This window comes from Nyctereutes procyonoides, unplaced genomic scaffold (assembly GCF_905146905.1).
Source record: "Nyctereutes procyonoides isolate TBG_1078 unplaced genomic scaffold, NYPRO_anot_genome, whole genome shotgun sequence".
Lineage (NCBI taxonomy): Eukaryota > Metazoa > Chordata > Mammalia > Carnivora > Canidae > Nyctereutes > Nyctereutes procyonoides.
The window spans coordinates 16,971,907-16,998,501 of NW_026575134.1; the positions used below are offsets into that span (position 1 = coordinate 16,971,907).

Genomic DNA, 26,595 nt, shown 5'->3' on the forward strand with positions numbered 1-26,595 from the left:
CTTTCAAGTATCCAATGACTTCTCTACTTCTCTTGCTATATTTCAATGCCATCATTACTTCTCAGTAAACTGGTTAAAAATCTCATTTCTAGTGGTAAATCCTGATGTTAGAAATGTAAAAAAACAAAACAAAAAACAACAACAAAAAAAACCCACAAGCCCAAATGGTGTCACTTAGACTGAGTTCCCAAACAGGTGCTTAATACATAATCTTTCAAACTACCCCAGCAATGGAGTCTTAGCTGGTCAGTCAGGAATTTTCAGTCAGTGCCAGTGAGTGACACAAGGGCCCTTTCCATCCCCTAGAGATAGACAAGCTCTTGTGAATAAGACCCCTTTGTCCCCACCCCCCACTCCCCCCCACCCCCGCCCTAGCCTGGAACAATCCTTTTCTTTTGCTAATAACTTTCCTGTCCCCCCCATCCTCTAGAAAAACCTTCCATTTGGTACAACTTCCTGGAGTTCCTCTCTACTTGCTAGGTGAGGTGCCTCACAATTCAAACAATTCATGAATCGTTCAATAAAGCCAATTAGATCTTTAAATTTACCTGGTTGAATTTTGTTAATTCACAAAAGCTTCTCTTTTTCTTCCAACTCATTATTAAGGGGTTCAGCTTTGTCAATTTAAATGTTCTTCTTTTTGTGCCTGTGCTGAATTTGGTAGGTCATGAATTTTTGAGGTACTTGCACCTAAGAGTTTTTCTATAATACAGATTTTTTTCCCTAGTAATTCAAGTAAGTGTAGAGGAAAGAACTGGAAATCCTGAAGATTGGTTGCTCTAACTTCATTATTATTATTTTTTTACACTATTTGGCATCAACAATGTAATGTTTTTCCAACTAAGATTTTTTCCTCAATATATTTATTTATCACCTCCCCAATCATGCTTTTCTTGCTTATGGAAAGAGAAGCCAATCTACTCATTTCCTTTTGCAGCAGTAGAGGCTACTGTTGGTGAGGAAGACCTTCCTCTGCCCCTCGGGTTCTTCTAGCTGGACTTAAATTGACATGAGACAGATTTACAGAAGAAAATCAAATTTAATAGGTGTACATATAGGGAACACACACAGGGATGAAATCCTAAAGACAATGAGGCAACACAAAACTTATTTGAACTAAGGAGAGGGATAGGCCCTGAAGATACAAAGGGGAGAAGGCCATAAGCAGGAATATGAAAGATGTTTTGAAAAACAACAGTTGCCCTTTTATGCAGGTGAGTTTCTTAGGTAAAGGGGAGCCTCTGTTAATAGCTCTCATGCTGGCCCAGGCTCTCCTTTCCATTGTAAATTTAGGCAATTGAGGGGGCGGCAGACAGCTTTTCCAGCACCTGCTGGGTTTTGATTACTTTTAAATTGAAATAATCTTTATGCCAAAGTGATCCATCTTGGGGCAGCCCACCCTTGGCCCTCACACTACACACAATGCTACTGCTACTAACAAAATGAACACACAGCAATTTTAGTCTAGAGATAATACTCAAAAAGCAAGATGGTTTATACAATTCCATTTAGGTTGCTTGAAAAAAGCTTTCCCTATCTTGCCCATAAGTAATTTATTGAAAGCTCTTCACTCTTTGGTCTGAATCTGTGGGGACGATTCTAATTTGTAAAGTTCATAAATTCCTTCCTACAAAAATCTTGCAAAACATTTTGGAACTTGCAGTTGCAGGAAACTTGTTCCTTATTTAACCCTTAGCCAATGATAATCAATGTTTTATTGGCCAAAAAAATGGGAAATGACAACCCTATCCTTATGTAGTTTGGCTTCCATTAAGTGGGAGAAAAAGCTGTTTCTCAGGACATTTAAAAAATATTTGCTTATTTGAGAGAGAGAACGAGTACGAGCAAGACAGGCAGAGGGAGAAAGAGATTCTGAAGCTCACTCTGTGCTGAGTACACAGTCTGATGCAGGGCTGGATTTCACAACCCCGAGATCATGACCTGAGCTGAAACCAAGAGTTGGACACTTAACCAACTGTGCCGCCACTCAGGTGCCCCTCAGAACATGTTTTTAAACTCCAGTGTTTGCTCTCTAAATCTGCTCTGTCCAAATCTACCCAAATATACAAATCTCCACGTTAAAAAAAAAAAAAAACTCCACGTTATTTTATTAACCCCCAAATACCTAGTTGAGAAGCATTAATCATTATTTAACCTCAAATATACCTGACCTAATCACACTAGGTGTGAACAAAGATAGGGCTTTAAGTAGTAATTTGCAGACTTTAATTCTCTGGTTTCAAAATAGGCTTAAAAAGCTTCTTGGCTAAGGTGAGCTTGCCCCTTCCCCTCCCTGTTCCCAGCCTCCACCTTCCCTTTCCTGACCCTTATAACAGAGTTTATTAACATTTGGTTCAGAAGGATAAGTCTGATGCTGCCTTATTAGCAGCAGATTTAACTTCAATGATTCATAGCTGGAGGACCCCCATTTTACATTATAAACACTACTGGCCACCCACTAGGGGAAGCACCAGGCTAAAGTAGTTTATACCTTCACATTCAAAAGATGTACAAAGATATGTGAATATCCTCAAGAAGTTTACCAACTGGCTGGGACAATAAATCATACACTTGTGTAATATGAAAATAATGATTCTGAAATTTTATTATTTTTAATGCATATGTTTTACAAATAAAACCTCTAACCACACACAATTCTATAACCAAATATTTTAATGTTTATTTTACCCATTCGAATAGGTAGTATCTCATTTGGGTTTAATGTGTATTTCACTGATGGCTAGTGATGCCGAACATTTTTCTGTGTTTTTATTTTCCATTGTATCTTCTATGGTTGCATTGTTTCTAAAATCTTACATAATTACACTTTTTCCTCAAATCATTTTTTCCTTACTACTGGGAAGAGGTCATTCAGGGTAAGATTTGGCTGTGGTTCAATATTTCTTAAGTGAACAAAATAAATACAAAAATAAAAACAAACAAAAATCCCCAGGCATTACAAGCATAATTCATATGCTCTAAGATTAGGGATTTCACTTTGATCTCTAGTCTAGAGGTCAACAAATTACAGCCCACAGGCCAAATCTGGCCTGAGGCCCGCTTTTATGGCCTAAGAGCTAAGAATGAGCTTTACATTTTTAAAGGGTTACAAAAAAAAAAAAAAAAAAACAAAAAAAAAACAAAAAGAATATGTAAAGTCTAACATATTTACTATCTAGCCTTACAGGTAGTTTGCAGATGAAAATAAACAAAACCTTTGGTAAACATTAATGAACAAAGTTGATGTGTAATTATCTATGACATTCCCAGTTATCTTACACTTTAACAAAATGATGGGGAAACAAAAACACTTTAAAACTACAAACAATCTAGGGATTCCTGGGTGTCGCAGCGGTTTAGCGCCTGCCTTTGGCCCAGGGCGCGATCCTGGGGATCCCAGATCGAATCCCACGTCGGGCTCCCAGTGTATGGAGCCTGCTTCTCCCTCTGCCTGTGTCTCTGCCTCTCTCTCTCTCTGTGTGTGACTATCATTAAAAAAAAAAAAAAAAAAAAAAACAAACCTACAAACAATCTAAAGGCAATTTTTCTACATTAGCTTCCTGTCAAAGTATTTTTAAGCAGACAGACATAAACCTGTAGCATTTTTTGTTCTCTTATGGAATTTCTTCCATGTCATCCTAAGGCACATTTACATGACTGACAAATCCATGTGTTATAAGGTTGGAGAAAACTCAAACTTCAATGTGCTCTAAAAAAAGAATTATTTCTATGAGTCATATCAAAAACTAGTTTTTTTCCCACTTGTAGGGAAAACACTGTCACTAGATCTTAAAAGTAGCTTTCTGTGGGCTTAGTCCCATTTCAGCATCTTTTCTAATCTATGAACCAGTTTTCCATTATAAATCACAATACCACTAAACATCTAACTCTGGCCTAAAAACAAGCTGAGAACTCTCTTTTGACTTGGTGGTCTGTTCCAAAATGAATTCATTTTTTATATTCTAATTTACATTTCTAGTTTGATTAAAATAAGAGAACTCAGTAGTATTACCCTCTCTACTAAGCAGACAAGAGTAAACATCACTGGCTGGCAACATGCTTTATCTGCAATACTTTCTAAGCATCTAACCTGGGGCCTTTAAGACAAAAGGATTTTGTGCTGCTGCAGTTTTGGGTTCCCAGAATGTCTTGATACACCACAGTGAGGTTTCATATCTCACTCAGGCTCACACCCTGAGCTGAGGGCAGGTGCCCAGCCGCTGAGCCACCTAGGCGTCCTGAGAAATCAATTTCTTCCAAGAAATATCTTACCTAAACCATTCACCACTCATTGAATTTGCCATATATGGGTAGAGCACAAAACTTGGAATCAAGGATCTTCTAAGGATTAAAAAATGCACTCCAAAGAATACACATTGTGTACAGCTTTTAAAGTACATAAACGTTTCAGCCTGAGAGTCCTAGGCTTCCTTTGACCCCAGAATAGGATATAATACTTATAAATTACTTTAAGAATGGTACAATGTACAGTTATTAGTGACAGCAACAGTGAGGGAAGCCATGAAACAGGAAATCAAACAAAATTACAAAGCTGACACAGCAAACCCTGTGGGAAGCCTGAGCCCTAGGGACTAATTTTTACTGGCAGGGTTTTTTGCAGAAATCATGCAGAAGTCATGCTACAGATATAATCCAGACTTCTTAGCAGTGAGGGTATTTCTGTTGCTATGCCTCATAGGCTCTGTAAGGAAAGCCCAGATGAGCTGAGCTCAGCTGCCTATAATAACAACTCACATATAAAGCTGCTCATTATTTCCAAAACTGGGTTTTATGTTGGAAATCTCCACAGAAAAAGCAATCTGCTCTGATTTTCTAGGCCTCTTAAATTATTCCATCCATTTGATAAAAAGGTCTGTGGCCTTCTGGGCACCAGTTTTAGAATTAAAATGAATTATGAAAGTTTCTATAAACTCAGTCACTTGTTCATACAGCTCTCCAAAGGGACTGTTCTGTTTTTATCTGAGGTCCCTCTGCATAATTACTCTAATGGATTTAACCTAATATGAGACAATCTTTATTTTTTTAATTTTTATTTATTTATGATAGTCACACACACACACAGAGAGAGAGAGAGAGAGAGAGAGAGAGAGAGAGGCAGAGACACAGGCAGAGGGAGAAGCAGGCTCCATGCACCGGGAGCCCGATGTGGGATTCGATCCCAGGTCTCCAGGATTGCGCCCTGGGCCAAAGGCAGGCGCTAAACCGCTGCGCCACCCAGGGATCCCAAGAGACAATCTTTAGATACATCTGGGGCTCATGGTATGTCATGTGGTACTCTATGAAAAAATTCTGGGGACGCCTGGGTGGCTCAGCAGTTTAGAGTTTGCCTTCAGCTCGGGGCGTGATCCCGGAGTACAGGAATCGAGTCCCACATTGGGCTTCCTGCATGGAGCCTGCTTTCCCTCTGCCTGCTTTCTCTGCCTCTCTCTCTCTCTGTGCCTCTCATGAATAAATAAATAAAATCTTAAAAAGAAAATCTCAATAAAGTCATTAAAAATAAGTTAAAAAAAAGAAAAAAATTCTGTTGATCAGTATCTAGATTTTTTTTTTTTTAAGTACCTAGATTCTTACGCTGTGGGCGGGAAATAAACTTCATTCTGCAACTTGGGCCTTCCTGGTTTAGGAAGGAGGGCTGGAGTATAAGACATAATAACATATAACACAAAAAGAATTAAATACTCTGAGGAGCCTCATAATAGCTCATGAAGTAAGCGTGTTATCTTCCTCATAGCATTCATCTATTTCTTCAACCAAAATTTTTGAAGGTTTATGTATTTGTTTGTGGAGTTTAAGATAGATTACTGTGGAGTCCAGGCCACTGACCTTGGTCTCCTGATTTACTACAGTACCATGCTAATTAGCTTTTCCTTCACTCACCATTGCTCTTTCCAATCTTTCTCCACTCAACATTCAATGATCTTTGTAATGCATAGATTTATTTGGTTGTGTAAACCCAGATGAAAACCTTCTGGTGCCTTTGCAATGCACTTAGTATAAAATCCAAATCAGCCTTATATGATCTGACACCTCCCAAAGTCTCCAGCCTTTTTTTTTTTTTTAATTTCATTTATTTATTCATGAGAGACACAGAGAGAGCGAGAGAGGTAGAGACACAGGCAGAGGGAGAAGAGGCTCCATGTCAGGTGCCCGACATGGGACTCGATCCCGGTACTCCAGGACCACGACCTGGGCCGAATGCGGCGCTAACCTGCTGAGCCACCTGGGCTGCCCTCCAGCCTTCCTTTATACCATTTTCCCCTACTCGCTATACTCCAGGTATGCTGGACTTCTCTCACTTCTTCAAACTCATAATGCTAGTCTAATTTAGATGTGTCATATAAACCCTTCCACTATATCATATACATAAAATTAATACATTTATTCCACTTCATTGTGTTCATTGATTTGTCTTACTAGGATATGAACTTCCCAGATGACAGAGAGATCTTTTATTCACAATTTCTAGCAGTGCTTGATTCAATAATCAATAAAAGTTTGTTGAGTGACTGACCAAATAAAGGAAAATACAGAAGACAGGAGCTAGGCAAAGGAAAGATGATGTTTGTTTTCAAATATATTATGCTTGAGGTAGTACTAGTTTAACAGAATAAGGATGGGCCAGAAAAAAGAGAGCTCAGGTCTGGAAATACTGATTTCATCCAGTGACAGGACTAGTAAGTGTTCTTAAATCATTTAATGAGGTTTATTATTTTTTTTAATGGCTAAAGCGTTGAAAATAGGGTTTTAAAACTAAATTAAAGCTAAAAGTAAATTTCAGAAAGACACAAGATGCTATGAGTAACAGAACAAAAAATGACAAAATAATTTCTAATTCAAACATTCTTAACATATGTAAAATAATTTAATTATGCTATAATTCAGAACATTATTAAACAGATTTATATTATTGCTTTATATTACTAGGGTCAAGGGACGCCTGGGTGGCTCAGTGGTTGAGCCTCTGCCTTTGGCTCAGGGCATGATCTTTGTCCGGGGATGGAGTCCCGTATTCGGTTCCCTGCGAGGAGCCTGCTTCTCCTTCTGCCTGTGTCTCTGCCTCTCTCTCTGTGACTATCATAAAAAAAAAAAAAAAAAAAAAAAAGGATTACTAGAGCCAAAAAAGGCAACTCTGTTGTCTCATTTTTTTTTATTGTCTCCTTATTAAACTTCAGAGATTAGATCACAAGAAATTGATTCTTACTCCTTTTAATATGGTTAAATTTTCATCAAATTTTCACCATGTCACTATGAGTCTGCTTATTAGGCTTTGGGTTAGACCTGAGGGTGGGTGTACAGGACTTATTTTTATTACTTGTCATGCTTTTTGTTAAGATTCTATGATTTTTAACAAATTAACTTTTATGACATATAAAATGAACAAAGGCATACCTTGCTTTATTGTGCTTTGTAGACTTTGCATTTTTCACAAATTGAAGGTCTGTGGCAACCCTGCACTAAGAAGGTCTATAGGTCTATTGGCACCTTCTTTCCAACAGCATTTGCTCACTTAGTATCTATGTATTACATTTGGGTAATTCTCACAATATTTTAAACTCTTTCATTATTATTATTATTATACTTGTTATGGTGATCTGTGATCAGTGACTTTTGATGTTACTAATGTGACTTTTGAAGCACAGAAATGCACCCATACAATACCGCAAACTTAACTGGTAAGTATGTGTCCTGACTACTCCATGGACTGGCCAGTCCCCAGTCTCTCTCTCCTCAGGCTTCCCTAGTTCCTGAGACAGGACAATATTTTGCCAACAACATTAGGCCAGTTAATAACCTTAAAATAGTCTTTAAGTGTTCAAGTGAAAGGTAGAGTCACACATCTCTCACTTTTAAAGCAAAAGCTAAAAATGATTAAGCTTACTGAGGAAGCCTTGTCCAAAGCCTAGGCAGGCCTAAAGCTAGGCGTTTTGTGCCAAATGGTTAGTCATGCTGTGAATGCAAAAAAAAAAAGTTCCTGAAGGAAAACTGAGAGTATGATTCCAGTGAACACACAAATGATAAGAAAGCAAAACAGTCATATTGCTGACATGCAGAAAGTTTTAGTGGTCTGGATAGAAGATCAAACCAGCCACAACATTTCCTTAAGCTAAGCCTAATCTAGAGTAAAGCCCTAACATTCTCCAATTCTATGACGGCTGAGGTGAAAAAGCTACACGAAAAAGGTTTGAAGCTAGCCAAGGCTGGTTCATGATGTTTAAGAAAAGAAGCTGTCTCCATAACATAAAAATGCAAGGTGAAGCACAAGGGCTAAAGTAGAAGCTGCAGCAAGTTCCAGAAGATTTAGCTAAGATCTTTAATGAAGGTAGCTATACTAAACAACAGGATTTTCAATGTATACACACAGCCTTATGTTGGAGGAATATGCCACCTAGGACTTTCATAGCTAGAAAGGAAAAGTCAATTCCTGGCTTCAAAACTTCAAAGGACAGGCTGACTCTCCAGGTAGAGACTAATGCAGCTGCTATCTTGAAGTTGAAGCCAATGTTTATTAACCATTCTGAAAATCCTAGGGCTCTTTGAAATTATGCTAAATCTACTCTGTGTTCAATCAATGGAACAACAAAGCCTGGATGACAGCTCACTTGTTTATAACATAGGTTACTAAATACCTTAAGTCCATTGTTGATACCTATTGTTCAGAAAAAGATTCCTTTCAAATATGACTGCTCACTGACAATGCAGTGGTCACCCAAGAGCTCTGATGGAGATGTACAATGAGATTAATGTCCTCATGCCTGCTAACACGATATCCATTCTGTAGCATATGGATCAAGAAGTAAATTCAGGGTAGCCTGGGTGGCTCAGAGGTTTAGCACCGCGTTCAGCCCAGGGTATGATCCTGGAGACCCCAGAACGACTCCCACGTTGGGCTCCCTGCATGGAGCCTGCTCCTCCCTCTGCCTGTGTCTCTGCCTCTCTCTCTCTCTCTCTCTGTGTGATTATCATAAATAAATAAAAAATTAAAAAAAATATTGACATTAGCAGGAATTTGGAAGAAGCTGATTCATGGATTACTTTGAGGGGTTCAAGACTTCAGTGGAAGAAGTAAATGCAACATGGTAGGAAGAGGAAAAGAACTAGAAGGAGAACTAGTCTGAAGCTGTGACTGAATTGCTGCAATCTCAAGATAAAATTTTAATGCATGAAGAGTTGCTTTTTATGGATAAACAAAGTAGTTTCTTGAGAAGTAATCTATTCCTGGTGAAGATGCTGTGAAGATTGTTGGAATGACAACAAAGAATTTAGACTATTACATAAACTTACTTGATAAAGCAGCGGCAGAATTTGAGAGGATTGATTCTAATTTGGAAATTCTACTGTGCATAAAATGCTATCAAACAGCATCATGTGCTACAGAGAAATGATTTGTGAAAGGAGGAATTAATGCTGCAAACTTCACTGTTGTTTTAATTTAAGAAATTGTCATGGACATCTCAACCTTCAACCTTCAGCAAATACTACTCTTATCAATCACCAGCCATCAACATCAAAGCAAAAAGATGATCACTTATGGATAGCTCAGATGATGCTTGGCATGTTTTGTTTTGTTTTGTTTTTAGCAATAAAGCATTTTAAATTAAGGTAGCTGCATTTTTTTTAATTTTTTTTATTTTATTTATTTTTTTTAAATGCCAGCTTTTTTTTTTTTATTTTATTTATTTATGATAGTCACAGAGAGAGAGAGAGAGAGATTGAGAGGCAGAGACACAGGCAGAGGGAGAAGCAGGCTCCATGCACCGGGAGCCCGATATGGGACTCGATCTGGGGTCTCCAGGATCGCGCCCTGGGCCAAAGGCAGGCGCCAAACCCAGGGATCCCTGCATTTTTTTTTTAAATGCAGTGCTACTGTATACTTTAACAACTGCACTATAGTGTAGACATAGCTTTTATATGCACTGGGAAACTGAAAATATTCTTTTGAATTGCTTTATTGCAATGGTATGGAAGTGAACGCACAGTATCTCTGAGGTATGCCTGTATTTAAAACTGAAATCTGGGATCCCTGGGTGGCTTAGCGGTTTGGCACCTGCCTTTGGCCCAGGGCACGATCCTGGAGTCCCGGGATCGAGTCCCACATTGGGCTCCCGACATGGAGCTTGCTTCTCCCTCCTCCTGTGTCTCTGCCTCTCTCTCTCTCTATGTCTATCATAAATAAATAAATAAATAAATAAATAAATAAATAAATAAATAAATAAATAAATAAATCTTTAAATAATAAACAGAACTGAAATCTGATCTCGTGAAGACACTGCCACATGCCCTTTTTCAGTCTCCTCAATGCCATTCTTGTAACATTTAAAGGAAAACTTGACCAGCATTAATTCCTTTTTTTTTTTGGTACTGTGTACATGTATTTACTATGTATCTGTATATAATAAATATTTAAAAAAATAGTATCAGTCATCAATGCAGCCAGAAGTAGTCAGAAAAAATGTGCAAAAGCCATTCACATTTCTGGGACTGAGAATTTGTTGTATTAAAAGAGCAAGTTTACAATGTGCATAATACAAATCCAAATTTGTGTTTATTCCAATCATGTAAAGTTAACTTTAAATATTGCACTATATATATTTAGATGATTTTTAAGGCCAAGAGTTAGAAAGCAGCTATACCAGAAAAAAAAATTCATGGTTTCAAAAAATTTTAGATTGCAGTAAAAAATGCATAACATAAATCTTACAGTTCAGTAATGTTAAGTATATTCACATTCTTGTGCAGATCTCCAGAACTTTTTCATTTTGCAAAACTATACTCATTGAACAACTCATTTTCCCCTTCCCCTACTTTGTTTCTATGAATCTGACTACTTCAGATATCACATACAAGAGGAATCACACAGTCTTTTTGTGACACTTATTTTATTTAGCATGATGTTCTTAAGGTTCATCCATGTGTATCATATGACAAGATTTTCTTCCCTTTTAAGGTGAAATAATATCCCATTGTATGTATTTTCCATACTTCACATATCCATTCATCTATCAATAGACATTTGGGTTGCTTTTACACCTTTTTGCTACTGTGAATAATGCTGCTATGAACATGGGTGTACAACTATGCTTTGGAGATAGAAAAATTATTTAAATTGATTTAATCCAATAACAGGTTAGTGAGTATCTCAAACTAAATGTCTGTACTGTGCTACTTACTGATAAGCAGTTGGAAGAAAAGTGTCAAACATCAAAATGTGATGATGGAAAGGAATAAAAGACTAAAGCTGCAGTTAAGTGTACTATATTTCTACTTATGTATGAACAATGACTATTCATCTTACAAAGCAAAATGCAGCACCCTTACCAGTAATAATTACGCCATCCTCTTTGTGAACTTCAGTCATTTCTTGAACATGGACTTCTGAGTTTACATTAACCTCTTTCCCTGATAACTGTAAATAAGCTTGAATGGAAGGTGCGACCTTGACAAGAATAGAGCCTGTAATAAATTTTAAAAAGTTTATTAATGCAAAGAAATCAAAAGTACCAGGGGTTATTTGAAAAATGACTGAAAGGGTAGCATGCTCTTGGGACACCATCTTTACTCCTTAGCACATTTTATTTAAACAGCGGTGCAGGATGCCTGGGTACCTCAGTTGGTTAAGATCATGACCTTTACCTTTAGCTCGGGTCATGATGTCAGGGTCTAACTTCGTATCTTCTCAGCCTTCCTAACTGGAGCTGGAAAGTCTGGAGTAAAACTGATAAACTCTCATAATTACTGCTCAAAATGTGTGGGGTGGGAGTACACGACAAAGCATATCACTACAACTAGGTTATTTTATTTAAAAAACAAACTACTTTTCAGTTTTTAAATATAAACTACTGACAGGAGATTCCCTATAACAACAGATATGAGGGATTCAGGGGGAAAAAAAACCTGGGAAATTTCAGAATGAATAGAAGATGCATGCTTTTCTACCAACCATACTTTAAAAGTAAAAAATAATAGATTAAAAAAAATTTTTTGTAGGACTTTTTATTTCTAAATATATTAAATGTAATTTTATGAATGCTTTTTTCTGTTCTTAAATGAAAAGGGGTGTTAACTCTGTGAGAGCTTTAAAAATGTTAAGCAATGCAACTTGCTCTATCCTCCTCTCTCTCCACATCCTTAAAAAACAAAAGCCGTCACCATCAGAACTCCATTACTGTTTATGAAAGAATTCTCATGACTTGAAAACTTTCTCAAATGTCCTATCTTTAACTACCTTTTTTAGAAAGGAGGGCTCTTGCTACATCTTCAAACTCTTTCATTTCATAAACCATCTTCATAGTTACTGAGATCAATACCATATTTTAAATTAAAAAGTGAACTAATACTAACTATACCACATAGTGAAGGCACACTATATAAGGATCAGTGGTTTCATCAAGGACAAATTTTCAATGGAAGAGTCAGTACTCAGATGCAGGTCTGACTCTTAAGCCTAAACACAGCCTTTTTGAAAGAATTAATAAGATTAACTCATAGGAAGAGAAAAACAAGCACACGACATTCTTTTTCACATGGGGAAATGGAGAACATCTAGGACACTCAAGTGGTTTGTTTCCAAACCCTGTTACCGCAAGACACAGGCAGAGTTGGAAAGGATTCTAGATCTCTTCACTAAGCATTAAGCAACAGAACCCTGAATAATTTTCCATTACTCTTTTAAAAAGTTACTGTTCCCAAGTATAGTTAGAATTAAGATACCTGAAGTAAGACATTTTTTTTGTTTCCAGTTGTCCTTAAGCCTCATGCCAGTCCAATAGGAAAAACACAAAATTATAAACTTAATCAAATTTTGCAACATCATATGCTATTTCAATAGGTTACTGGATCAGATCCCAAATAATGCTCAAAGATATTTTAAGTAGATAAAGATTAACAATGTTTCTTGTTTATTTTACTTTTTTGTCCACCCATACAAAATAGAAATAGCTTTCATATAAAAGCTACTTATTGAAAACTTTGTACTCTTACTAGTTATGGTAAATTAGTAATGATTTACATTTTTTCTTAGGGTCTTCGTAATAAGACAATGCATTATATGACTTAAATAGAACTTACAAAATATCTTGAATGGCATTACTGAAGCTCTCAGGAATTCAGTGATAACGCAATATTATCCAATTTTAAAGGAAAAAATGTAATCTTGAGAAATCAAATCGCCTGTGTGTCAGCAAAAAAACCCTTCTGATTTAAGCCTCTGTTTGTAGTTTTATTTTGATACTCTGATGAGAGAGCCTTGTTGGACAGAATGTATTGCCCAAGAAAATATGCCCAAGAAACTAACAACAGGAACAACTTTCTGTAAGGAAGTATTTTCCTTGTTATACACATATAGCTCTGTTCTGAGCAATATGCAAGGTCTAAGTTTTATTTAAAAAAATTTTTTAGAGCTACATTTCTTAACTTTCTGCACCCAGGTCACTTCAGCTCCTATGGCCAAGCTACTCCAAGTATACAAGCCACTTGCCACCATGTACACAGACTTATATTCAATCTTCATATGACTAAAAAGTGTATTATTTTTAATGAAATACTTGGATTCTTAGAATAAGTTATTTGTAACAGAAATAAGATTATATAAAGAGATATGTCATAATAAGACTTAATACTTCAACAATTACTTTAGAGGGCTTTCCTGGTGATATCTTTATTTCAGGACCACACACTGCAAAGAATTATTCTAGAGTGATGGCTCAAGAAGGTCCTATAACAAGTTGGTAGAAAAGCTGCCAAAAGAAATGTATGGGAGCATTTTCCCTCCAAATAATATTCTATTTCAGACATAAAACCAAACTGAGAAATCCAAACACTAACACTAAATAATTCCACAACAGACAATATATTGTAACACTTTTGTTTGTACTATAAAGGTAACAACAGTCTTTATAGCCACCTGTTCCAAAAGTTTCAAAAATCATTGATCCAGAGAGTTATTAGTATCCCAGTCAGTCTTTATTATTCTTTTTTAAAAAAAGATTTTATTTTCAAGAAATTTTACACCCAATGTGGAGCTCAAACTTACAATTTCAAGATCAAGAGTTGCATGTTCCTCCAACTGAGACAGTCAGGTGCCCCTCTGGTGAGTCTTTTATTTTTTAAAGATTTTATTTATTCATTTGAGAGAGAGAGAGAGAGAGAGAGAGAGAGAGAGAGAGAGAGAAGAGTGGGAAGTGGGGGGAAGGGGCAGAGGGAGGAGAAACAAATTCTCCACTGAGCAGGGAACCCAATGCGGGGCTTGATCCCCAAGATCATGACCTGAGCTAAAGGCAGATGCTTAACCAATTGAGCCACCCAAGTGCCCCCCAGTCTTTAAATCAAGTTCTATCATGAGAAATTTTCTTGAGCTCATGATGTCAGTAGAGAGAAAATAATCTGACCATCTGTTTCCTGGATGTTACATAAAACCTTCTGTACACCATATATCAAAATAAAACATTCCACTTGGCTAACCTTTATGGGATTTCAACTCCACTTGCCCTAGATGGCTGACATACACATCTATTGCACCCTGATGAGTTGTGGCCTTTAGACATCCAGAGGATGAGTCTAGGAAAAAAGAAAAACTGTAAGTATAATCATTCTTATTGTAGTAATTGAAATGATAACTTGAAATAAAAGACTCCACTTCAGCAGTAGGATAAGGCACTAAGAGTCTTGCAAAGTTTTTATTTTCCCCATAGTTATGCCATCTTTCACTTTAAAATGAAAGCAGAATTTGAAATCTACAAATCTACACCTAGATAACAAAAAAATCCCTATGTCCATAGTAACTTGCATAACTTATTGATAAAAATCCTTACTCTGCAACCTAATATATAGAAAGGAGAGTACATAAGCAGGGGATCCTTGACAGCCAAGATTATTAAGCACCATTGATACATTTAGATTATCAACCTTCAATATTTAAAGAGTTTTATCTCATGAAGATACAGAGAATAGCAAAGTTAACAAAAATCAAACTTTTTTTTTTTTTTTTAAAGATTTTATTTATTTATTCATGATAGTCACACAGAGAGAGACAGAGAGGCAGAGGGAGAAGCAGGCTCCATGCACCGGGAGCCCGACGTGGGACTCGATCCCAGGTCTCCAGGATCACGCCCCGGGCCAAAGGCAGGCGCCAAACCGCTGCGCCACCCAGGGATCCCCAAACTTTTTTTTTTAAAGATTTATTTATTTCAGAGAGAGAGAGAGGGAGAGCATGAGCAGGAGAGTGGCAGAGGGAGAATCAGACTTCCTACTGAACAGGGAGGCTAATGTGGGGCTCTATCCCAGCATCTGGGAACATGACCTGAGCTGAAGGCAGACACTAACCAACTGAGCCAACCAGGTGCCCCCAAATCAAAACTATCCTATATTTTCTCCTTTTAGCAAATTTGTTGGTGCTAAAAAGGTACTGCTAATAGTGAACACTTACTCTAGATAAGATTTTGTTGCATTTCTTAGACAGAAATGGAGATAAAGGGAGTCACTTAAAGAGTGGGTGAAGCTTGTTTATATCTAAATATTTCTTTTCAAAGTTCTGGAATTGAACAGGTATTTTTCAGTTGGGAGAAGAAAATCATAATTACAGTGGTTCTGGTTTGACACTCAAATCTGTCATCATTGACCCCAGTCTTCAAAAAGCCAACACTTCAAGGGAAAGCTAACAAAGTTAGAGATAAAGAAGTAAGAGAATGATGTTGGAGAGTCAGTACTAAGTAGCTGCTTCTTCCTCATGGCAACTGAACTTTTAATATTCTGTCTGAATGCCCTGAGGAACTTTACTACTTCAAAGTGGAAACAAATTAGGGAGTGTGGTGAAAATAATGCCAAAAATTATACTTTTAGTAAAATGTGAAGAAAAAACATTTGTATACAAGACATTTTTCTTTCAATTTTTAAATGACCCTAAACAAAGCAACTTGGGAATAAAGTGGTTAAAATCTGACCCTAAGATAATTCATAATACTTATCTATAATGTATACTGAAAACTGCCCTTTATTGGACCCAATTTATTTAATTCTAAGTTCAAAAGTAAACCTGATGCTGGGAAATTAAGCCATTAGTGATAAAAAATGACATAGAATAGTTGGGCAAAGATGATTTATCTCTCTCCTCAGTTACCAACAGAAACTCCTTTTATATAATCTCTTATTGCATCCTAAAGGAAGCCAGGTAAAATATATATTACAATTAAAAAGAAATGTGGACTACACAATGTGTATATTATCCCAGGTTGAACAAAGTAAAATATGTGAAACATGTTTGATTTCTTGCTGTCTCTAGGGGAAAAACTACACAAGATTTTTGTGAAGCTAATAAATACTTCTCCTCCAACCCAATGGGAAATAAACAAAGGCTAAATAATTTTATTCTAAGCCACTGAGTAATTATATCCTCGTGTTATCAGTCGTGAGCTCTTGATAGTGGTCCATCCCTGGGAGACTGAAAAAACAAAAACAAAAACAAAAAAACCCTCAAGATATGTTTTCAAGAGAGAAAGCAAAAGTGATATTTGAAAAGCTATGTAGCAAAACAAACACTAATCTTCTTTTGTTTTCTGTAATACAAATGACTGGAACTAAAAATTAATTACCAAGAGTCAAATTAAGACTTCCTCTATAAAATTTTACTTTTTGGAAATCACATAATGGAGAAATTCTATAGCTCTTAGAAGAAGCTTGAAGGGAAATATGCATTAGAGGGCGATTAAGAAGTAAACAGCAATTATTAGTCTAGATAGTGTCTGGAATAAGTAGGCTCTCTGTGAGAGTTTTATATCCTCACAATTTTGGACAAGGATCTTGTTGGTCTCACAGAGACCACTGGGTTTTCCTGGAAAATTACACACACAGTAGGGTAAAACTGATGTTGACTACTAGCTAATCAGAACACACAACCAAAAAACCCCATATATTTGTAATATACATTTGTCTAATAGAGAGTAACTACTTGAAAGGCTAAAATTCCAAACTCTCAGATAAGATAGAATTCTTTCAAAATCAAACATGTTCAGAAAGTTCTCAATTTTTCATTTAACTTCAAGTTTCAACATGTAGATACTAAGATATGGTAACACAAAAGGTATTTCTTCATTTCTGCAACTCGAGTCCTACAACTTCCAGAGCTACACTAATTACAAGGAACAAATTTCATACACAGGACACAAAGGATATACAAAGCCAGAATTGTAAGGTTATTTCAAGTAAAGTCAGTATCCTGTATTAGGGAGGGAGCATTAGGAAACTGGGGTTACAAATGACAAACAAGGCAAACCATGCCACCTCCTGCTCCAAATATATTCTTTTTTTAAAGATAAAATCACCAGTACATGGCTTCTGGCAATGCCTTCCAAAAGAGGCAACATAAGGCAGTGAAAGTAAGGCTAGGTGAGCAACTCTATTAAGCATTTCTATCCTACTGTCATCTACTATCAAGCTTTGCTTTCTACTGTTGACTATTTTATTTCTAAAGATTTGTTTATTTGAGAAAGAGAGCACTCACTAGTGAGAGGAGGGGCAAAGGGAGAGAATCTTCAAGCCGACTCCACACTAAGGCAGAGTCCAACAGGGGCCTCTAGCCCACGACCCAGAGATTATAACCTGAGCTGAAACCAAGAGTCAGATCCCCAACTGACTGACCACCCAGGTGCTCCTGTTGACTCATTTTAAATGGATGATCTGGTATTCCAGAAAAAAAAAGACATTATTTTAAGAAATATGAGTCCAAAGAAAATCATGGTTTTGACATATATAATCAAAAATTTTTTTACAGCACTTAGCTTCTGAGAGAGAAATTAGGAAGAATGGGGTTTGGGGAGGCATATTATAATGTATATACACAATCCAAATGACTGATAAGATAATACTTAAGAAACTGATCAATTATATTATCTAAATTCCTTTTACCTGAATTATATTCTTCTTAATAAAGGAATCATAGGAAGAATACTTTGTCTATTTTCCTTTATCAGATAGGATAATACCTAAATCATCTCAAGTCTCCTAATATTCTAACTTGATAATATTATATCTAACTTTTTCTCACCACCTATTCCAATATTTTGAAGTCTCTGCTATTCTAATAAACTTCCTTCTCAGGTTCCTACAAATCACTTTTTTGTTTCTTTGTAACTAATTTGCTTATTAGCAATTTCAATTCCTCAAAATCCAAGTTACTCAGTAGACTTTAATTAGGTTACCATGATTCAGAGTTGCCTTCAAATCTCTCCAGCAAACCTTTTATGAAAAACACAAGCAAAGTAATCAAGAAACTTCACCTTTGGGATTAAGGCATCATATCCAAAATTTTACCAGACTCATAACAAGGTTTTTAGGCTCTACAGCAGGGATGGCAAACTACAGCCCTCCTGTTTTTATTAATGAAGTTTTATTGGAACAAGACATAGCCATTTGTTTGTGCATTGTCAATGACTGCTTTGTGTTACAATGAGAGAGTTGCATAGATAGTACAGGTAGACTGTGTGGCGACAGAGCCAAAACTATTTAATATCTGGCCCTTTACAGAGTCTGCTGATTCCTAGAGCAAAACATTTTGGTTCGAGGAAATAAGCTCTCCCTTGCCCACCCCCCCTCCCAAAAGTAAAATTTAATTCTGTTTAAGACAAAGAGATTTACCAATTTACTGAAATCAGCTCTTTTCCTAAGGTTTTAGTAGTATAGATATTAAATTCTTGCTTAGAAATGAAAAAAAGTTGTCTCAGGGCAGTTCTAACTTTTCACTGACCTTGACTGCTCACTATTTTTATCAAATAGATACCTAGGACTTTGCTGACTTGCTTAGATTATGTCATCACATTTTGGTTTAATCTCTTAAGCTGTATGTTCCTATTAAACAAAAAATCAGCAATGTTTGTTTTCTTATAAAGGAGCACAAGTGGGTTCTTGAGAAATTGTATGACATCTTCTGTTCCAAATGTTAGGAGAAATGGGATGTATTTCCACAAATCAGTGACTTTTAGGTCCAGATATATTCAAAAGAAGAAATTTATAACAGGACCCAAACAACTTTGAATTCAAGTTTTGGGTAATTTTTGCTGTGCTCTGCTCTGCTCTCTTCTTTCTCCTCCTTTCCTTTTCTGATTTAATACTCACTATAAATATATACATATGAAATAATAGTACACGTCTTATGTTGTTTTTTTCATTTAATAAAAGGTTAGGGCAGCCCTGGTGGCACAGCGGTTTGGCGCTGCCTGCAGCCCAGGGCGTGATCCTGGAGACCTGGGATCGAGTCCCACATCGGGCTCTCTGCATGGAGCCTGCTTCTCCCTCTGCCTGTCTCTGCCTGTCTCTCTCTGTGTCTCTCATGAATAAATAAATAAAATCTTAAAAAAAAAATGTCAAGGACACTTGGGTGTCTCAGTTGGTTAAATGTCTGCCTTTCACTCAAGTCATGATCTCAGGGTCCTGGGATCTAGTCCCACATCAGGCTCCCTGCTCAGGCTCTTTCTCAAATAAATAAATAAAAATCTTAAAAAATATTTCGGGAATATATGTCTATATTATAAACTATAGTCAGGTTATTATATTGTTAAAGGCTAATATTTTGTTTTACAAATGTACCAAATAAATTTGATTATTCCCTTACTGAAACAACTTAAAATGTACACTATTTTTCTATTATAAACAGAAAGATGAATATCCTAATGCATATATCTTTATATTCTCACCAGATTATCCTCTTGGGATAAAGTTCTAAAAAGAGGAAATGCTAGAGCAAAGTAAATGTAGACACTTCCAATTTTGATATACATTTCCAAATTGACCTACAAAATGGTTAATTAATTCACACCTGAACTAACAATTGATAGGAATCCATGTTTCACTGTAACTTTATCACCAATTGATTTTATTAGTATTTTAAGTCATGGCTGCTTATGTTTAGATGGTTTTGATTTATGGTTTAGATGGAACATTATATATGTATATTGACTATTTCTCTGTGAACTGCTTGTTCATGTTCACCCATGTTGTCACTGAGTGTTCCTTTTATTCTCATTTGTCATACACCACCCCCCCATGATTATATGTCTGTATGGATATATATCAGGTATCCTTCTAGTTTGTTACTTATCTTTTACCCTGGTTTATATTTTTTATACTTTAAAAAATCAGTCAACTCAGAATTATATACCCAGTGATAATATTCTTCAAAAGAAGGCAAAATTAAAAATTAAAAAGAGCTACCATATGATCTAGTAATCACACTTGTAGGTATTTACCTAAGGAATATGAAAACACTAATTCTAAGGGATAAAAACACCCCTGTGTTTAGTGCAGCATTATTTACACTAACTGAATTATGGAAGCAACCCAAATGTCCATCGATAGATGAATGGATAAAAAAGATGTGGTATACAATGGAATATTACTCAGAAAAAAGAATGAAATCTTACCATTTACAATAATATGGTTGGAGCTAGAGAGTATTATGCTAGTAAAAAAAAATCAGTGAGAAAAAGACAAATACCATATGATTTCACTCATATGTGGAATTTAAGAAACAAAACAAATCAACAAAGACAAAAAGAGACAAATGTAAAAAGAGACTCTTAACTATACAGAACAAACTGATGGTTACCAGAGGGGAGGAGGTGGGGGAATGGATGAAATAGGTGAAGGGGATTAAAAGTACACTTGCCATGATGGGTACTTAGTAATGTATGGAATTACTGAATCACTATATTGTACACCTAAAACTAATAAAAGAAATCTTGCCATTTGCAACAAGGATGGAAATATGCTGGATCCATACATGGATCTATGTAAAGGAAAAAAAAAAGGAGACACACCAAGAAACAGACTCTTCATTATAGAGAACAAACTGATGGGTTACCAGAGTGGAGGTGGGTGGGAGGATGGATGAAATAAGCAATGGGGATTAAAGAGTGCACTTGTGATGAGCACTGGGTAATATATGGAAGTATTGAATCACAAAAATTGCAATATTTCAAAATGTGAGGAATATATTGCTTTTTAATACTTATAATTTAAATGCTAATATTAAAAAAGAAAGTCTAAAAAAAAAAGTCTGAAATCAATGACCTAATGTTTTACCTGAAGAAGCTAGACTAAGAGGAGCAAGGAAACTCAAAGTAAATGAAAGAACAAAATAAACAGCAGAAATCAATCAATACATTAGAAAACAAACAATAGAGATACTAACAACATGAAAAGTTGGTTCTTTGAAAAGATTAACAAAATTATAAAGTCAAGTCTCAACTAATCCAGAAAAAGAGAATATAACTATCAATATCAGGGATGAAGAGGAAAGAAATATCACTACAGATCCTATAGACATAAAAAGGAGTATAAGGGAATACTTTGCATAAATATGTGAACAAATTTGACAATTTGACAAAATAGAGAAATTTCTTGAAAATATCACCAAATGTAAAACCAGATAAAACAAATTATTAATATAATAATAAAGTATCTATTAACTATACAGTCACGATTCTAGATAAAGATGATGAAGTAATACATTGGAGAATGAAAGATTTTTCAACAAGTGGTGATATAATAACTAAAACATTCATATGGGAAAAACAAATCTTGATTCTTATTGCATACTCAACACAAAAATTAGAGATAGACTGAAGGCAAAAGCAGAAACTATTAAAGCTGCTAGAGAAAAACATAAGAGAACAGCTTTATGATTGAAAGCAGATACAGATTTCTCAGGACACAGGAAACAATAACCATGAAAATAATCAGTAAATTAGACTTTATCAAAATGGAAATCTTCTCATCAAAACACACCATTAAGAAAATGCATAGGCAAGTCACAGACTGAGAGGAAATATGGAAAAACAACGATATGACGGAGGGTTGTTCCCAGAACATATGAACAACTCCTCCAATTCAATAATAAAAAGATAAATAATCCAGTTGAAAATTAAATGGGCAAAATATCTGAACAAAATATTTAAAAAGAGGGACGCCTTGTTGGCTCAGTGTTTGAGCATCTTTCAGCTCAGGGCATGATTCTGGGGTCCAGGATCAAGTCCCACATCAGGCTCCTTGCAAGGGTTTCTGCTTCTTCCTCTGCTACGTCTCTGCCTTTCTCTTTGTATCTCTAATGAATAAATAAATAGAATCTTTAAACAAACAAACAAACAAAACACAAAACTTCATAAAGAAAGAGAGGCGCCTTGGTGGCTCGGTTGGTTAGGGGTCTGTCTTCAGTGGAGTCATGATCCCAGAGTCCCAGGATCAAATCCCATGTCTGGCTCCCTGCTCAGAATCTGGGAGTCTGTTTATCACTCTGCCCCTCCCTGCTCATGCTCTCACTCTTTCTCTCAAATACATAAATAAAATCTGAAAAAAAAAAATATACTAATAACCAATAAGTACATGAGAAAGTACTAAATATCATTAGTCACCAGGGAAATGTAAGTTAATATAGGAAAACCACTGTATACACACTGGAACGGGTGAAATTAAAAGACTGACAATAAAAATACTGGTGAGGATGCAGAACAACTTCTCATACACTGTAGGAGGAAGTGTGAAATGGAACTTGGGAGTAGTTTATCTGGTAGTTTATTATGCATACTCAAATCAGCAATTCTATTCCTAGGTATTTACCCAAGAGGAGAAAAATACATACATAAAAATGTGTGTGTATATATATACACATATGTACACATATATATATCCCTCCATAAAATGACTTGTCTAAAAATGTTCATAGCAACCTTTTTTACAATTGCCAAAAACTAGACACAGCCCAGGTATCCATCAACAGTATAGATAAACAAATTAAGCTTTCTAGTTGCCTGCTTCAACTTCTATACCCTCTGGTACATTACAAAACAACAGCTCTTGGTTGCTCTTTCAAAATATAAATTATATATTACTCCCCTGCTAACACCTGTTGTAGTTGGAATTAAGACCGTATACTTACAATGTCTATAAGGCTCTATCTAGATTTAGCCCTCACTTACCTCATTTCCCATGACTCTCCACAAGATCTCCTTCTGTACCTTGAAAATGGTAGGTTCATTCCATTTTCAGGGCTTGCACCAGCTTTTCCTCTATCTGGGGAGCTCTGTATCCAGAATTTTATGAGCCTCTTTCCCATTCTGGCTTTAGTTCAAATGTCCCTTCTTCAGACTCTTCCTGATTGCTAAACGCAATAGCTTTCTTTCCTCATTCTCTATTCCATTACCCTCTTATTTATTCATTGCACAATCTGAAGTTATCTTTGGTTATTTACATGCTTATTGTCTTTCTACTCAGGCCAAACATGAGCACGGAGACTATGTCTTGTTGACCATAATATTTCCTAGTACCTAAAAGAGTTCCTGATACTGAGCAGGCACTCAACAAATAGATGTTGACTAGTTACTGCCATACACATGATTGTCTTCAAATATTAACACAATGTTGAGGCAGTAAATATAGACATAATTTATATTTTTCTTCCAAAGTCTTGATATAGATACTGAAAGAAAGGAATTTATGAAATAAACATTTCTTTCATAATTAGGGCTAAAACATAGTGGCTTACAGTTTTATATTATAGATAATAAACTCCAAGAAGAAAGAGGATAGTTTATTGAATAACTACCATTTGTTGGGCTGTAACTTATATTGGTGATCCTTGAACACAGGTTTGAACGGCTAGGAATTTGAAAAAATTTGAATTTACTTATGAATTTGAAAAAATTCATAAGTGAATTTTTTGGATAAATATACAGTACAGTACTGTAAATGTATTTTCTTAACATTTCTTTTCTCTTGCTTACTTATTATAATAATATAGTATATAATACATATGGCATACAAAATATGTGTTAACTAACAGTTTGTGTTATTGGTTAAGGCTTCTGGTCAACAGTAGGCTATTAGTAGGTACTATGCTATTTAATATCTTAACAATGTTGCGCTATATTAAGTGATATCCACTTTATGTGTAAAAATGCAAATTCAGAAACACTTATTAATTTGATCAAACTCACACAGCAAATAGGTGGTAGGACCAAAATTCACAATCAAATCTACTTCTACAGTTCATGCTTCTCCACACTACAACAGATCAAAATATAATTTAACAAATGTATACATTTTCTCTTATTTTAAAAGATTCTTCCAAAATCTTATTTTAAAAGATTCTTCCTAAAATCCTAAATTTATCAACCACATTTACCAAATAAGAATTCAACCTTTATTTACTTTCACATATTTGTGGATTTTTAAGAACAACCTAAAACCACGGACTCGATTTAAATTTTGCTAAAGAAAATATAAAGGGTCATTAACTATTTCTAGAATCTAGAAGATTTTCTTATTCATTTGAGAGCAAGTGAGCAAGCATGCATGTACAGGCAGGGCAGAGGGAGGGCCAGAAAGCAGAGACTCTCCAAGCAAATTCCCTGCCAACCATGGAGCCCAACACATGGTTCTATCCCATGATACCAAGATCACCAGTGGAGCCAAAACAAAGAGTCCAACACTCAACTGACTGAGCCACCCAGGCACCCCTACAATATATTAAAAAAAAACACATATTTTATTTATTTATTCATGAGAGACACAGAGAGAGGCAGAGACATAGGCAGAGGGAGAAGCAGGCTCCCTGCGGGGAGCCCGATGTGGGACTCGATCCCAGGACCCCAGAATCACGACCTGAGCCAAAGGCAGATGCTCAACTGCTGAGCCATCCAGGCGTCCCCCCTATAATATATTTCTTAACATTGGACTTAGGTCATTTTCTTTGAGTAGACAGAGATTTATCTAAGAAAAATAAAACATTTTGTTTGAAAATCCCTCTAGTACTTAATAGTGGGGAAAAGTTCATATGGAAAATTAAAAAGAATTTATAATGTTAATCATTTATACAGAGTTTGAAACCATCTTCAAACACATACATTACTGCTCATTTCATCCCTGCTATTACTATTCTTAGCCAGTATAAATAAATAACCATTTATTTCCAATTTTAGAGAGAATGGTTTTCCGTTTTGTTCCCATATTTCCATCCAAGAATAACACTAGCATTATCATATTATAATCATAAGTATTCATCAAATTCATATCTGCTTAAAGGGCCTTCTAGTTGGTATTGAAATTCTGTGCCTCCCAATTTGCAATATTCTCTTTTTCCCCTCTTGCCTTATTGCTACAAACTCCACTCCGTCTAGCATTTTCTCTCCTCAGCTAGCTTAGCTTTTCACCAGTGTACCTTTTTGTTCACACTAGAAATTTCCCTTACCATCTCAAGATGTGTGCTCTGACGAAATGGCCTGAGCAGTCAACAGTAAATCTTGATTACTGGAAACAGGTAAATCCTTCTGTCATGTCTTAGTTAAAATGATTTTTTCTTTTTTTTTTTAAATAATTTTCTTTTAAACGATTTTATTTATTTATTCATGAGAGACACAGGCAGAGAAGCAGGGACATAGGTAGAGGGAGAAGCAGGCTCCATGCAGGGAACCTGATGCAGGATTCGATCCCAGGACTACAGGATCACACCCTGAGCCAAAGGTAGGTGCTTAACCGCTGAGCCACCCAGAAGTCCTAGGTAAAAGGATTTATAACTACCACTTAAGAAGCCTTTATTTTCTACTTAATCACTTACTGAACATAAAAGATACTATCCCTTAAAATTAATTAATTAATTAATTAATTTATGAATGACAGACCGACAGAGAAAGAGCGAGGCAAAGACACAGGCAGAGGGAGAAGCAGGCTCCATTCAGGGAGCCCGATGTGGGACTCGATCCCGTGTCTCCAGGATCACACCCCGGGCTGAAGGCAGCGCTAAACCGCTGAGCCACCGAGGCTGCCTTCTTTAAAATTTTTAAAAAGGTATGTACTTTTAGCCAGAAACTTCAGGAGTGATAGTGAAAAGAACTAATGAACATGTTTACTATTTCAATCAGTACAAAGAAAGGAAAAATGTAAAATGTCAAAAAGGACAAAGCCAGGAGGCTTGGGCGTTCATAATGACAATAAGCCACAGCTTCCCCACAAAGGTTCTGGTTTCCCATCCCCACCCCCAATCCTTTAAGGCCTAAAAACCACCACTACTCTTAGGGTTCAGTGTGCCTTTGCCCACTTGGTGCTATTTGGGAGGAGAAAAACTATCTAAACTCTCTGAAATCTGAACTTTTTCTCCCACAGACGCAGAATCACATGTAGTGATGAGGTCTAAGGTACCATTAGCCACTATTAGCTCTGACTTAGGATTAGAACAATAATAAAAATGACTATTATTTATTCAATTTTTACCATACGTCAGACATCGTGAAGTACTTTAAATATATGATCTCACTTCTTACAATAACCCTAAATGATAGGTACTTAGTATTATTTCTATTTTTTTAGATGTGGAAATTGAAGCACAGAGAAGGTAATTAGCCCATTTATACAAAGTGGTGAAGTCAGAATTCTAACTTTATTCTTACTGACACCAAATCTATAATTATACGTTATATATAGGATGATGAGTCAATGAATTTCCAGAAATAATTTTATGTATTCATACAATGGGTCTGCCTATATTTGGCTTCCATTATCAGGATTCTATCAGATTCGTCAGCTAAATTTCAGATTTTA

General features: G+C 36.0%; 1 protein-coding gene across 3 annotated transcripts in view; it reads right to left on the minus strand.

Moving 5' to 3' along the window:
• The window catches only part of FAM185A (family with sequence similarity 185 member A), a 56,601-nt gene that overhangs the window by 2,873 nt on the left and 27,133 nt on the right, over positions 1-26,595 (minus strand). The window contains exons 6-8 of one of the 3 annotated variants that reach the window (XM_055300805.1): positions 14,479-14,574; positions 11,338-11,472; positions 5,296-7,092 (exon numbers count right to left, since the gene is read on the minus strand). In XM_055300805.1, coding sequence (XP_055156780.1) covers positions 6,968-7,092; positions 11,338-11,472; positions 14,479-14,574 — 356 coding nt within the window. In that variant the 3' untranslated portion in view covers positions 5,296-6,967. Of the gene's footprint in view, positions 1-5,295; positions 7,093-11,337; positions 11,473-14,478; positions 14,575-26,595 lie in introns of those variants that run through there. The other 2 variants (XM_055300806.1, XM_055300807.1) reach the window with 2 other exon arrangements.